Source organism: Ambystoma mexicanum, chromosome 8, assembly GCF_040938575.1.
Source record: "Ambystoma mexicanum isolate Mex_15411 chromosome 8, UKY_AmexF1_1, whole genome shotgun sequence".
In the NCBI taxonomy this organism is placed as follows: Eukaryota; Metazoa; Chordata; class Amphibia; order Caudata; family Ambystomatidae; genus Ambystoma; species Ambystoma mexicanum.
This window is the reverse complement of record NC_090929.1, coordinates 353163371-353179731: the sequence shown is the minus strand read 5'-3', so window position 1 is coordinate 353179731 and position 16361 is coordinate 353163371. Positions and strand designations below refer to the sequence as shown.

General features: G+C 44.0%; 1 protein-coding gene across 3 annotated transcripts in view; it reads right to left on the bottom strand.

Annotated features, from left to right (window-relative positions):
- The window catches only part of LRSAM1 (leucine rich repeat and sterile alpha motif containing 1), a 3131994-nt gene that overhangs the window by 616009 nt on the left and 2499624 nt on the right, over positions 1 to 16361 (bottom strand). For all 3 annotated transcript variants that reach the window (XM_069609805.1, XM_069609807.1, XM_069609806.1), the window contains one exon: positions 4403 to 4502. In XM_069609805.1, coding sequence (XP_069465906.1) covers positions 4403 to 4502 — 100 coding nt within the window. The remainder of the gene's footprint in view (positions 1 to 4402; positions 4503 to 16361) is intronic.

Genomic DNA, 16361 nt, shown 5'->3' with positions numbered 1-16361 from the left:
TGTTAATGCTGAATGACAATGAGAAAGGTGAGGCCATTGGTGCCCCTACATGGCAGAGAGTGGAGGCGTTTTCACAATTGACTATGTTTTTGTGTCAAGTAATCTTTTTGATAAGTGTCTAAAATTGAATATGATGCATAAGAAAGATAGTGATCATATAATGATGGACTTTGCCACAGCGGTGGGAAATGTTATAAGCTGTCCAACTTATATTCAACCGCTAGAAGATAATTTAGCGGGTAATAGAGTGGTCAAGTTTAAGTCAGGGGGACAAATTCTAACTCAAAGTCTGGAGGGGGCAGTTATAAGCACTCCTTGATATTGAAATTTATGAAAAGAAGAAAATGGTGAGAGCCGAGATATATAGAACCAAGAAAAGAATAAAGGATAGTAAAAGTTGTATTATTTTGAAGCAGATAAATTCCTATAAAAACTGGGCTAGATCGCATAGGTTTATGCTTTCACATAGAGATGGAGAAGAAATGGTAAAAGCAGTCTCAATGAGAAATTCTAGGAACTTTTGGACCATTGTCAATTCATCACATTCCCTGTCTGAATCCGTACAGACATCATGTATAGAAGAAAAGGTCTGGATGGAATACTTTACTAAGATGTATGCACAGGCCTTTTCTTCAGATCAATATACTCTAACGGTCACTAATTGGCTGATGGAGGTCTCGCTGGATGATATTATACTTCAAATAATGAAGTCCTGCAGTTCTAGAGCCCCGGCGCCAAACGGTCTTTCTAATTCCATCTTGAAGAAAAACCCGAGGATTTTGGCGGTAGTTCTTAAGATCCTTTTTAAAGATATACTCGAGGCACAAATGATCCCGGACTCATGGAGGAATGCAATTATTATTCCACTATATAAAAAGGGAAACAGCCTTTTGGCAGACAGTTACCGTCCAATCTCACTGTTAGATGCGGATGCAAACATTTTCTGTGGTCTTCTCTTGAGGAAGCTGGAGGCCTGGGCAGTTCAGAAGGATATTCTCCCGAAAGAACAGACTGGTTTTAGAAATGGAATCTCTACGATACTAAATCTTCTGACTTTGGGTTGTATTACTGCAACTACCCATTTAAAGGCGGGTTCTCCCCTTTTTTGTGCATGGGTGGATTTATCCGTGCTTTCGACACCATAAACAGGAATAAACTTTGGTGTAAACTAAAGAAGTGGGTCTCCCGGATGGTTTATTAAATATGTTGATCCATCTGCACCAAGGCTCATTGCTAAGAGTAAGGTTGGGAAAATTGGGGTTACTTTCTAGTCCAATTATCACTGAGAAGGGAGTTCGCCAAGGTTGTCCATTGGTGCCTTTTCTCTTTCTTTTGTTTATGGCGGATTTAGGTGAATGGCTAGCAGACAAGGGCTTGGTGTCTCCGAAGTTGGGACGTGGAAAAGTTAACTGGTTGGCCTATGCCGATGGCATTGTGGCATTGTGGTCATGGACCACTCTCAGGTTGGCCTACAGAGATTAAGTGGATTAGCGGAATATGCAGTCTTGAATGACTTGATAATTAACCCAAACAAATCGTATATTGTGAGCTTTAAAAATCCACAAAAACGAGTCAAACTGTATATATGGTCACTAAATAATTCAACAATCCCAGTTGTTAGGGAAGTCTCATATTTGGGCTCTCAGATTCCGGCCTATTCTACGCAGACGCATCTCTTAGCTATGGTGCTCATATGAAGAGAATCTACCTTAAACACAGTCGATTTTCAATGTTGCCACTAATTAAATACTATGTTGGAAAGGTGGTTCCAAGAGTTACGTATGGGTTAGAAACAAATCTACAGACTTTCAATGCTAATTGGGATAGATTGGAAGGAAAACTTTTGAAGGATGTACTGGTCCTCCCGTCATCTATCCCCATTGCTAGTGTGCGATATGAATTGGGTTTGGGATCTTTGTTAGCAACATTGGAGTGGAAATGGCTTAGTCAATATAGGCTGATCATAGAGCCCCAAAGAAGTCACTGTATGAGGAGGTAGCCCTCCAACTGAAACTAAATAACAACTTGCTTCTAAAGATTTTGTCTTATAAATGTGATAAAATCTTAGAGCAATCTGACTGCTACTTAGAGGTTTTGATCAAAAATCCAGTAAAAGCCAAAGAACTGCTTAAACGTATGGATTGGATCAGGACGATAACAAGGATGAGAGAGACAAAACTGCCTTCTTCTTGGTCAGAGCATGAAAAGCCTAGAGCAACTATTGCAGCCTATTCAGAGAAGGGTATCAACCCTAAGGTCAGAAAAGAGTTCCTGAGATTTCGGCTAAACGTGGTTGCAACCCTGGAAATCCAGCATATTAGGGACCCAATATCGTTTCCATCGAATGTATGGAACATCTGTAAAGAGGGGGTAAAACAAATGGTGGTTCATTTATTATCAGAATGCTCGGGGACTTGGCTTATTAGACAGAAGAGGTTAAAAAGATTTGTACGTGACCCAAGAATGTTAAACTCAATTGAATTTATTGAAATTTGATTATCTGGATGAATTCTGATAATGATGTGTAAGATGAAATGATTTATGTTTTTTTTCGTTTTTTTCTCTCTTTGGTGATTGTTTTTATTATTTTATATGTGTCCTTTTCTTTTTTTCTTTTAAGGTGAAACATTTTGTATTATGAATATTATGAATATTTTTTCTTTTTTATTTTCTGTGTAAAAAGTCAAAATGTTGACTAAAATGCCCAATAAAAAAAAAAGAAAAACTGCCTCTGCCTGACTGTCAGTGGGACAGTTTAAGTTCTTTCTATAGGCGGTTTCCCTTACACTCCCCATTTTGTTCCTATGGGAAATCTTCAGTACTCCCTCTTCCACGTCCCAGTATTGGTTGGAAATGGGGTGGGGAACATGGACTGGGATTAAAAATGCCTTGAGAAAGCTGAGGGAGAGGAATGTGAGATTTGTTTGGGGAGTTGACATTGAATATAGGAAAATCTTCTAAACTTGTCTTTGCTTAAGGGAATGGTTGACCCTTCCTCATGTCTGCTGGTTGATTATAGAAACAGGGGTCTTGATGGTATTCTCTGTAACTTGGACAGGTAGAGGATGAATGGATGTCAACACAAGAACTTTGTCCTTGTTTCATTTGGGTCTTCTTCCTTCCCCTTCTTGGGCAATTGACTCAATTTGTTCTCCATCTTGGGTCATAAATGATAGGATTGGACTCAAAAGCCATGACACCTGTATAAGAGTTGTGGGAATCAACATATCCCATATGACGGCGTCCAGGACTTCTTCTGTCCCCTCAATTGTCCCATAAGAATACTGCGTATCGCCTGGCGTATTCCCACTAAGACAAACCCAGATTCCCCTACCCAGGTGATCCTCTCTCGCTCGTCCACCCCCTGGGTTGGGATCTAAGAGCGATGGCCCTCCAAAGGCCACCTGAACAGAAGACTCCTGGGGTCTGGATGGGAGAACACCCCTAGGTTTCTCACAGTTCTCTTGTGTCTAAGGCATCCTCATGCTATCGCAGTGAGGTCCCTACAAACATCTGAACGTTTTGTGCAGTTTCCATTCTTTTCGGCAACCGTCGTGAGGTTTCCTGGTCTATGGGCTTCCTACTACTGAATCAGTAGGTAAGAGAATCAACATTAGTCTCCAAAGAAAACCAGTGAAGGTGTTAATATCAAGAGGGGACTGTGGTTGTTCTTTCCTTCTCTTTTGGTATCTAATGTTTTTTACCTGCATATTTATCTTATCTATACTGTGATGATATCCGTGTCCAGTAGCCCGGCTGTATTCTGTATCCTGACTCCACTTTTTGTTGGATATCCTGGAAAGAGAAGTGTACCTTTAATTCTCTTTCTCTGGAATATTGGGAGAAACGTGTTGACATCTACGGGAGGGCTCATGCTCGTGTGTAGCCCAGGTGGTTTTCAATACCCTCACAGCAAAAATAGGTCTCCACATTGACACAACAAGGCCTTGTCCTGGCACTGTCATAACTGTCTAGTCCCTTGGTTTGTTGAAACATCTGGGCAGCTCCCTAGAACAACTGGGCAGGACCCTGGCAGTTCGGCTGGAATAAATGGACAGGCCCCTGGCACAAGTGACAAGGCCAATAGCACAACTGGACAGACCCTAGAATAGATGGGCTGCCCTCGGGTAGAATTCGGAAAAGACAACTTGCATAACTGTTGACCCAAACAAACTAGGCTTGTCACTGGTATAACTGAGAGCCGCATGGCATAACCAATGAGTTGCCAATATATACTGGAAGTTCCTTGTCATAATTAAGTAAATTAACACAAACAAAAACACAATTTAGTCAACACACTTGGGGAAATGGTCTTTATAATGTACAGGTCAAAACATCTACTCTCACAATGTGCAATATAGGGTTTTCATTAAACAGTTATGGGAGGATGTAGGATTCTTACCTGGAGTATGCTTGACTAACCATTTCCTGCCGGCGGGATTCATAGGACATTTGAATCAGCCTGTTGTTATAACTCTCTGTCAACATCTGCTGCATGGCAGCTGCAAAAGACAAAGCATGCAGATAAGGTAAAGTCATAGAGGCAAAAGAAAACATCAAGCTAATCTGTTGACACGTGTATAGGAATCCTTCAGTGTAACAGGCTGGAAATCAAGTAAATTGCACAATGACTCTCGAAGAGGACAACTGTGAATGGAAATCAGGCTTACTCGTCTGATTGTGCATATTAAGCCTTGATCACTCTGCTGCTTCTCCTAGCGGAGAATCTAGCTTACATCAATTAAGTTAACTTAACCAAACGTCACATTTTTGAATCTCCACAAATGCTTAATAAGTAGGACAAAATCAATATTGAATGCTGAATCTTACATTGGCTTCAGTGTTCCCTCTTTACAGGCACCACAATCTAAAATTACTAAGCTCCTAAACTGAAACTGTGCTCCTTTCCACACTTGTGGGCAACAATCCTGTTCATATGCACACAAACATAGACCTTGATCTCAGTTAATGACTTCCAGACGTCCCACATCTGCCCATTTCCCCCATTTCATCTACTCTTCTATTCTCCATCAAAAGCTACTTGGCTGTAATCATGAGTAAGAATAATGGGTATCTGTATATTCTCACTTGAGGGTTAAGCAGATTCTGAAATCATTTAAAGATAAAAACCTGTAGGTGACAAGATTATAATAGCATGGTACTTAAACGAAAGCATTATTAAACACAGGTCTTTCAAGCACACTGGTGCTGTGATGTGAACATCAGTGTTCCCAGCACTATTTTTCTTGAAATGCATCATTTCTCAATGCAGAGAAGATTGATTAGGGTGTGCTGCACATAATGGAGAAGTCAATCTGAGCCATTCTATCAAGCGAAAAGTGCCTACTGCTGTCCTTTTGTGTTTCAAGAGAATTGTGCCATTGTGTGGCTTGACTCAGACACAGACGGGGGTTGGGGGGGAGGGGTATGGATCAGCAGGGAGGATGAATCACTCACTCACCTTCCCTCTCTGAAACAAAGCTGCAGTCCAGCAGAATATTAAAATCTCTAAAGTCATTTCCCAAAGACCCCACAGAGAAAATCCACCCTGCAACTGGATCATGACACTCGACTGACATGAAAGTGGTAGGCACAGATGTACTTTTCTGCCGTACTTATCCCACTTTCTGCTTCAGTGGTTCTGTGTGCCTCCTTCTCCAACTGGGCGCGTATAGAAATAACATTGACAGTAATATCATCCAGTTTATCATTGACTGAGGTGAACCCTTTTTGCATGGTGTCCACGATTTGCTGCATACTCAGCAGCTCAATCACTGCCTGGGGAGTGGGGCTCGACAATGTACCTGCTGCAGGGGCTAACGCTTCGCTGGTGGCTTTCACAAAGTGGTCCATGCTGCCGCCTTTTTTACTTCCAGCACCTTTCAGCATGCCCAGCACCTTAAGGCTTAGAGTATGAGATGAATCATAGGAAGCTGCACCCCAACTAGGCCTTGGAGCTAAACAGTACCATTCAATGTGGGAAATGGCAGCAGTATAAGCAATGTAGCAGAGTAGCGTGAGCAGGCAGTCAACAGAGTGGTCAATGCCCCTGCACGCGCCTGCCCCTGCTCAGGAATGGCATCGCATGACCCTAATGATGAGAAAGCAGTGGATTCACCACTCCCGGGCCAAGCACTAGGCTTCTAAAAGTATGGAGACCCAAATAAACCCCCAGCATGCCCTACATGCTCCAGGAATACACAGAAATCTAGAATAGTTTTCCGCTGCTGGTCTCCCCTGTGCACTCCTCCGTTATATACAATGCGCAATTCTTTCATCCAGGCCAGAGTCCCTGAGGCTGCCTCACAAGAGGGCCGAGCCTGCTCCCACCTCATCTGCCAGAAGAGTCCTGAAAAAAGGTACGGCCGCACCCAGGCTCGCAATCCCCTACCCCGCAGCATCTTCAGTATAATCGTACTGCACACTGCGCCGGTATGCAGCCGCCGGGCCCACAACATTGATGAAGGCGAGCTCCACTGGCCCCGGTGGAGCAAAGGAAGTTCAGCCCTTCTCGACGACCCCAGCATCCAAGTCTCCAATGCAAGTCTCCAGCTTGCTGGGCAGAGGGGTGTGGGCAGCAGCACTCCCCCTGAGGCCACTCAGGTCCCGGCTGCTCTCCTCGTCGCTCTCCGCCTCTGGTTCCGGGAGCCACAAGTGTGTGCCGGTGACGCACAGGAAGCAGGAACATAAATGGGATTCCAGTTATCCAGATCCTCTCCTCCAGACAGTGTTTCACACTGCGTGGTTCCAAAGATAAGCAGCATAGAAATAATGGCGCAAATCACCCACTCCTACACAGAGCCCAGGAGGAAGCCGCCATGCTGGCCTGGCTGCTCCACAGAGCTCCCTATTGCCCCTTTTCTTAACATGGCATGAACTTCCTGTAGCAGTTGGGCCATGTGAAGTTCTTGACGTGCTACAGGAGGAATGCTAGGGCACCCGTTTTGAAAATCCGAGATATACCCTTGCTGAAGAATGGCCAGCACCCATCTGTCTGTGGTGAGCTTTGTCCAGTATTCAACAAGGTTTGATAGCCGGCCTCCCACTGGGGTGCAAAGGTGGGGGCACAGATTCATTGCTGGTTCAGGCCTGTTTGGGCATCTGCATCCTGGCCTGTGGACGATGTCAATGCTGGCCTCTGCTGCCATAGGCCTCCTGGCTGGTGGAGCGGGAGGACTGACGATAGGGGGTTGTAGACCACTTGGAGGACCAGGAGACCCTTCCGTGTGGGGAACGAAAGGATGACCTCCTCTGCTACAGGTTGCCCAGGGAGCGTGCCGTCTTGGTGTCAGTCTTGATAGCCTGGAGAGTCTCATCCACACCTTCCCAAACAGGTTGTCTCCATCGAAAGGCAGGTCCACGACCTTGTACTGCATGTCCTCTCGAAAATACATGGCCCTGAGCCATTCCTGGCGCCAAAGGGCCACACCATTCCCCATCTGGCAGAACCCTGAGTCCGCCATGTCCAGCGCCACCGTAATGGCGTGATCCGACACTACCTCACCATTCTGAAACAGCGCCAGGACCTCTGCCTCCTTGTTGTCATGAAGGAAATCCAGTGACAACCCAAGCTTGTAATAAAGCTCCCTTTCGTAACGTGACAGGATGGCGAGAGCATTGGCGGCCTTGACGGTGGAAACTGTGGTGTATATTAGAATGGTGATGGAAGTATAGGTTCAGTGCGCAGAATCCCAAAATTCTTGTTAAAAGTCCATAAAACAAGTGAATTTGGCTTCAAATCCCAATTTATTGGTTACTAGACAGCCGACACGTGTTTCGACCTTTCAGGTCGTTTTCAAGGCTGTAAAGTGCTCAAAAAAATGATACAATCAAGTATTAAAATACAAGATCATGAACAGAAAGTGAATGGAACATCCCAATCATAATGGAAAACATGGAAAAGAGAAAATAACTCAGGCCAATCTAGTTGTTAATCTATCCAACCACAATTTGACAGATGATCAAACAAGGGTTCTCAATAAAGGACTCTCATTTGCTCCTTCCAAGCGCACAGATTTTGTCCAATTCCAGATTGACCTTTTTAAGTTCACCAGGAAATTGAAATTAAAAAATGTTTTTGCTACGCAGGTGAAAACATTTGTTCCTACACCACAATTACCTCAGCTTAGCCAACATACCATGCTGGATATTGACCACATTGAGACATTGGTATCTCTTACCACAGATTTACCCCCAGTCAGAGAGCAAATTATGTCAGACCTTCATGTCCAAACTAGGCACTGAGACATTATGGAGCTCAAACCTACATCCAAATTTACACCGATTTTTGCGAGTGACAATATCATTGACACTTTCCATAAGGCAATGACTAAGGATCTATATACTCTTTTGGATAATCCATCTAACAAAGCGCAGCACTGTAATTTGGATACAATTAGAGGAAGATTCCACCATTACCATCAAGGAAGCCGACAAAGGTGGGAATATTGTGATACTAAACACAGAGGATTATATTCAGATGGGATTGAAACACTTACAGACACCAGATTGTTATACCAAACTCAGCAAAAATCCCACCAAACAAATTGTACTTGACTTACAATCTCTGATTGATCAATGGTATGCATCTTTTAACAGATGACGAGAAAAAATTCCTTACCATCACTGACCCCACGATGCCTACTCTGTATTTTTTGCCAAAAATACATAAGCACTTTAATAATTTGCTGGAAGTGAGGCCAATTATGAGCGGCATCGGATGGGTCACTGAAGCCATCTCTCAGTACCTGGATGAGATTTTCCAGCCCTTCGTCATTAAAATGAGTACCTACATTAGGGACAGTACACAAGTTTTACAATATCTACAAACTATTGTATGGCAACCCTCCTTTTATCTGGCCACCCTTTATGTTGCAGCCTTATATTCTAACATCAAACATCATTTAGCCATCCAAGCAATTGACTATGTTTTTCAAAATACATCAGCGTCCTATCATTGTCACATACAAATGGTTACATTTTTTCTCAAATTTGCCCTTGCAAACAATGTCTGTCTCCTTAATAATGTGTACTACCTGCAGTCAAAAGGTGTTGCCATGGGTGCCAAATTTGCACCGTCTTTGGCAAATTTGTTCATGTCGCATTTTGAGGAAACCCATGTTCTTGACAAACTGGAATTTAAGAACAAACTGGTGTGTTGGAAAAGATACATAGACGATGGTTTAATCATTTGGCAAGGCACTAACAGCTCATTTGCAGATTTTGTTACTCACATTAACACTAACAATTTTGGAATTACTCTGTCTGGCCACTCAATCCCTATTATGATTACTTTTCTAGATTTAGAAATTTTTATTGAGGATGATACACTACAGACCAAAACTTTTCGCAAACCTACATCTGTCAATGCCATTTTACATGCGAAAGCCTGCCACCAAAGAGCTACTATACATAATATCCCCTGTGGTGAGTTCTACAGAGCAAGGAGAAACTGTTCAAAAGATACAGATTTTCATACAGAATGTGCACAGCTTACTACTCTTTTTAAGCAACGTGTTTATCCAGCTTCTTCACTATGTAAGGCATCTCACAAATACCAATTCGCTAAACAGGTGGATTTGTTGGGTACCAAATCTAATGTGAGCATTCAACAGAGACCTGTTTCTTTAATTACGCAGTACACAAGTGATTCTTCAACTTTGTACAAACTTGCCTCTAAACATTGGCATTTGTTAAAATTGGATCCAGACCTTACACCATATGTTTCTGACAGGCCCAACTTTATTTTTACTAAGGTGAATACTCTTCGTAACAGACTTAGTCCGTCCGTCCTTGATTTTCCTGACACAGAAAGACAAGCAACATGTTTGAAAAACACAAAAGGTTTTTTCAAATGTGGTAATTGTAACCAGTGCCAATATGCCCATCCTAGTTATCAGACTTTTGTAGATCAGAATGGGATCCAAACTGTAATTAGAGATCTCATTAATTGCAAAACAAAAAGTTGTGGTCTACGCAATCATATGTGTTTGTAAGAAACTATACATAGGAAGTACGATTAGGCAGTTGAGTATTCCTATAAGAGAACATTTGTCAAGTCTCAATAAAATCGGTGTCAATTTACCATTAGCCTTGCACTGGCAAACAGAACATCAACTAGCCAACAAATCAGACATATGGTTTTTGGGATTGGCCAGGGCATCTAACAGTAAACGTGGCAGCAATCTTTGCATGAAACCTAGGAGGCTGGAATGTAAACTTATCTGCCATTTTAGAGGTACTACAGTTGGACTGAATTCGGACCATGAAATGCATGTCTTTCTATGAGGATATATTAGATGATACTGTTTAGCATTTCTGTCCACATGTCATTTGTAAACTGCTTTGCTTTGCCAATTGACACAATATGTTTTACTTTTCAGTAATTCTTGTTATCTACGATTAGTAACATATCTGTTGTGACAGTATTGATCCAACAGATATGGCTAGTCTGTTAATTTGCTTATAGGCTTTGACCCTATATACATCCGACAATGGCTAATTTTAGTTTTTTCTTTGTTCATTTGCTTATAGGCTTTGACCCTATATACGTCCGACAAGGGCTAACTTTAGTTTTGTCTCTGTGAAACATGCACACAATGTTATTGCTTGATACTAGAATACAAGGAATATGGTGTTATCTACAGATGCTAAAGACATGCCTTAGCAGCCCCTGCATTTCTTGCTATATTTTGTTCCACAAACTTTTATGGCCTTGAGAATCATCTCATTAACCTTAATGTGCTGTGCGAATCTGCACATCCACATTTTCAATGTTTTATCACACTATTAATACACAACAAGTGTCCAATGACACAGGTGCAGTATATCAATGCCTATCTGTTATCGAATCAGATGTCAATATATTTAACTTTATGAGTGCTTTGTAGCTTGCACCTGAGAGGCTATGATTTATCCTTCACACTTGCCCTTTGTTTATATTAAACCAATAACGGGCCGCACTTGATGTCGCGCCCTGATGTCAATCACGGCTCATGCGAGCGTGATGTCACCCGTAAAACGTGTGCGTGACGTCACGCGGGCAGGCGCATTGTGCATTTTACATTGCGCGCCAGTGTTGATTCTTTGCACTAAACATCTATGGGGAATTTGACCCCTGAACAAACACAAGCTAGTCAGCTTCAGGTATAGTCTATTTTCTGAACAGTATGTTTTTTGAAGGATCTTACACTATGTAGCAGCACTTCATTTGTGCTATAACATTCTACTTTCTAGATAACCCATTCAATCCTAAAGATATATACCCATTGGAGGGTAAGTCAGTCTAACTCTACTATTTACACTGCCATGTTCTCATTAGCATTGTACATACTAGTAAGGGTTATTGCATTATTTTTATTTTTTTTATTATTGATATCGTTGAAATAAATCAACTTTTCAATACAAAACATTACATACAATTGATCTTAAAAAGTACATAAGATTAAGAAAGAATTCATTATAATTGATTGAAGCATTAAAATTGATGCATTAGGATGATGTACAATTCACGAACAATAAAAGGGAAAAAGAAGTTATTCAGTTCAGTTCATATAAAACACGTCGAACCAGAAATACTGGGAACGAGATGATTCAACATGCCATTCCTGGATAAATGACAGAGAACTCAAGTAAACAGCAACAATTATTTAACAGGTTAAGTTCACTCCATAAAGAAAATTGCCAATGGCAATTTGAAGGGAAACAATGCCATGAGAAAAATTTCAAGCGTTTTTGAACTAGCGCAGGACATAGCGAAAGTATATGCTCTAAAGTTATTCCATTATTGTTTTAGGCGACAATTTGATTGCTTCATATATCAATCTGCTCATCACAAATTTGGAATCACGGTATGTAGCAACTTCCCACATGCTCATTATTTTCAATAGTGTAAAACTGGTTATTTTATATTAATGATGCTTAAGCAGTCCAAACCCACTTTGATTATCTTTTTCTTTCATGTTTTGATTATTGCTGTTTTTCCTTTCCATTGGCTTCAACCATGCACTGAACACTGGTATATTATTTTCTCTTTTCCATGTTTTCCATTATGATTGGGATGTTCCATTCACTTTCTATTCATGATCTTGTATTTTAATACTTGATTGTATCATTTTTTATCAACATACAGCCTTGAAAACGACCTGAAAGGTCGAAACACGTGTCGGCTGTCTAGTAACCAATAAATTGGGATTTGAAGCCAAATTCACTTGTTTTATGGACTTTTAACAAGAATTTTGGGATTCTGCGCACTGAACCTATACTTCCATCACCATTCTCAGGTTTACCTGTACTGGTGTTTACTAGGGGACGCCAGTGGAAGTGTATCATTGCAGCAGGCCATACCACTTTCCTATATCTGTGGTATCAACTCCCTACTTTTGTGGTGTATATTATGTGCTTGCCCACGGCATCGAGCTGATTACCCTCCTGATCTGGAAGCACCATGGAAGAGAACGAGGGATTGGACGTGTGCTTCCTGGTGGCAGCAGGCACCACAGAATCTGGAGAAGGATGCTACCTGAGACACCTGAGACACCATAGTCCGGGGCCCACTATTTCTTCCCCAGCCTGTCTCTCTTGGATGGTGTGGTACTTCACATCTTCATAAGGGCCAATCCTTCCTCCCAGATGTCATCCAGCAATGGAACAGACATGACTGTCTTCCTCGAGGACTCGAAGCTGCTGAAAGAGAAATCCCTCCTTATTTTTCCTCCGGCAACAGACTGAAGAGTTTGGACGACTGTGAGATCATGGCATGGAAGAAGCCAATTTTGTTCATTGGTGAAGCCATGTCAGGCTCGTCAGTACCCAGAGGCTCCCTGTCAGTAGGGCCATAATCTTTGTACTCGTCCGTATCAGCAGCCGTGGTATCTGTGTCAGTGCCAGAATCTGTACGCTGTTGACACAAGATTTCAGGAACCCCTAAGGCTCAGGGAGGCACCTGGACTGAGAAACTGGCGGCCTGGCGCCGAAACAGACCTTTGTGTGCCTTTGGCCCCTTCCAAGATGGCCTCCAGCAGGAACCAGACAGTGTTATTCAACATGGCCCCTAGAGGGCCGCAATGTGTATTCTCATGGTGGTCTAGTGGATCAGGGTGGGCCCAGGGCTATATAAACCCCGCCATGGGCCACACCCAGTGCTTAGCGTTTTCTTTGGCTGCCGGCGTGACGCTTGCCTTCTGCAGTCCGCTTCGTTCTGCACGCCGGGTCAAGTTTGGAACCTGCTCTTTACAACGAGTCAAGGCATCGTGCTTTCCTGTGGAAAACCAAACACTTCACGACGCGAGTCAAGATCTGCTACTTACCAGAGCTCTGGAACTCTTCTGACTTCTCCTGCAACTCCCGATCCGCAACGCCCACTGGATTCCATCCGCGCCTTGAAGTCAGCGTCTTCTGCATCTGAAAAGAAAGACATTTGGTGAGTGGTGGTTCAATCAAACAACCCCTCCCGCCACCCGCGCATTGCCTTACTTGAACTGTATTCCAGTAGCAGTGCCCGTCTTCCTACATGTCGACCTCTTCCATCAGCATCCCAAGCCTGGGGAGAAAATAGAGAACTGAGCTAAAACAGCGCAACAACTGGCACACGGACATATAACCCCACTGGCTAGTGGGAGGGTGCCTTTACACAACGGAAGGCGGCTTGGGGGTCGCAGCAGGCCTGGGCTCTCAAATAACCAGTGGAGTAACTGGTAAACGGCCACACCTCAGTGAAGGAACTGGAGGCGAACCTACTGGGGAAAAGCTAAAACACAGTGACAGAACTGCACAGGACTGGTACAAGTCCAGCGAGGAAACTGGGCAGAAGCATCAATATAAGCAAGGGACTAACAGTGACTTTGGTGCAATACGCCTCGTAGGCGCAACTGATCCAGATCCTGAATCTCCAGATCACGCCTGCCCCTCTGACCGTTGGGTGAGTTCACCTGCAGCGAGCAGAGCAGAGGGAGACGTTTTGGGCATCATCAGAAGGCATTTACAGACCGGACCTGAACTCGTCGACAGACCGGACCAGGCACTCCTGCAGGGCCCCAGAGGTAAGCATTACAGAACGCTAAGCCCACGTGATTGCTCTGCCCGAGTGCCATGGCTTCAGAAGTTGATCAGTTAGACCTCCTGCTGGTGGAATTGAGAGCCGAGGTGCATGCTGCACGCTCAGAGACCAGTGCTGTAAGGAAGGAACTGGTGGTGAATCAAGATAGAACTGAAGAGCTGGCAAGGTGCCTCACCAGTACTCGAGCAGGACAAACCCCATTGCCAGATACTGCGGGTGGAGCAGCCGCAGCAGTCCCTCAGTTACAGGTAACCACTCCTGTTACCGTCCCTTTGGCTCCACCTGAAAGATTTATGGGTGATCCACTGAAATATGGGGTATTCATGACACAGTGTCGCCTCCACTTTTTATGCCGACCAGGAGCGTTCCCGACGGATCAAACTAAAGTTGCCTTCATCCTATCCTACCTCGGAGGGCATGCCGCTAGTTGGTCAGTTCCATTGGTTGATCGTGATGATCCTGTTCTGCACAATTCTGCACAGTTCCAGCAAGAGATGGACAAACTTTTTTCTCGCCGTACCCGGGGACACGCTCTGGATGCCGAATTGCTCGGTCTTCGACAAGGCTCTCAGGATCTTCTGGCTTATATCACCACGTTTAATTGCCTGGTGGCAGAAACCAACTGGCCAGAGGATAAGAGAACCACTTTGTTCTACCGAGGTCTACGAAACGAGTTGAAAGACGTTCTTGCACAGGTTGTGAACCCACCGGATCGCTGTGCTGAGTACATAGACCTGGTAGTCCAGCTTGACCACCGCCTGCAAGAAAGGAGATCCGACCGAGCCCGTTTTGATAACCGGCCCCTTTATGTCTGTCCCCGGGACACACCCCGGACCACTGATAATGCCCCAGAACCAATGCAGTTTTGAAGTGTTCGAGGGCCACTGACCAAGGAGGAAAGGGAACGCCGCAGAAAACAACAACTATGTCTGTACTGTGGCAAAGCGGGACATTTTTTAAAAGACTGCCCAAACAAGATAATTCGAAGGCCGTTGGGGGCTATGGAAGCCACAGCAGAATCACAAGAGCCATCGGAAAACTACCAGGCGCGACAAGAGCAGAGACCGGCTTGTCGGGACAGGTAGAGGCGTCAGCGGTCTCGCATGTAACAAACACCAGTTATTCACCTAAGCCCCGAACAGTCACAACGGATGCACGCCTTGGAAGCGTATATTGACTGCGGAGCGGTAGGTAAAAACATGGACATCACCGTGGCCCAACGGATAGGGGTGCCTACTCAAAAAAAGGAAAAGGCTGATACTGTATTGTCCGTGGATGGAACTCAGTTGACCTCTGGGCCAGTGACCCTATGTACTGGTACTGTTGTGATGCTATGCCATGACAGTCATCGGGAAAACCTAGTCTTCGACCTTATCAAAGCTCCTCAATTCCAGTTAATCCTGGGAATGCCCTGGCTGGTACGTGTCAATCCTGTTATAGATTGGCACAAGCATACAGTGCGGTTTTCAACCGAATGTGCCCGAACCTGTTATTCAACTTCAGAAAAAAACCTGAGAGGGATTCACGTCAGCAGTGCAGACAACAGGGACTGCAACTTCCAGGACGTTTTTCACAAGGAACAGGCCAATACATTACCACCTCACAGGCCCTACGACTGTCAAATCGATCTGATCCCTGGACAACAACTTCCATGCAGTCGTATCTACGCCCTTACGGAGAAGGAAAACCAGCACCTACGCGAGTATCTGGACCAATATCTAGCCAATGGGTTCATTTGCCCTTCTAAATCACCGGTCTCCTCAGCTCTTTTCTTCGTCCCCAAGAAGGAAGGTGACCTGAGGACATGCATAGACTATAGAGGGCTTAATAAGATCACTGTAAAGAACCGGTATCCGTTACCACTGATTCCAGTGCTTCTAGACCAATTAAAAGGGGCAAAGATCTACACGAAACTGGACCTGCGGGGGCCTACCACTTGGTTCGTGTCAAAGCTGGAGACGAATGGAAAACAGCTTTCCGCATCAAGTTTGCGCTATTTGAGTACACTGTCATGCCCTTCGGGCTATGCAACCCTCCAGCAGCCTTCCAGTATTTTATGACAGATGTACTAAAAGAATTACTGGATGCTTGTGCTATGGTTTACATAGACGACATCTTGATATATTCTGGAACCTACGAAGAACACGTGCGTCATGCGAGTGCAGTCCTTGCTAAGCTGCGTCAATACCATCCGTTTGCAAAACTTGAAAAATGTGCTTTTCACGTCATCACGGTGGAATTCCTTGGATACATACTTAGTCCTCAAGGCATCCAGATGGATAAACGCAAGGTGGAAGCAATTCTG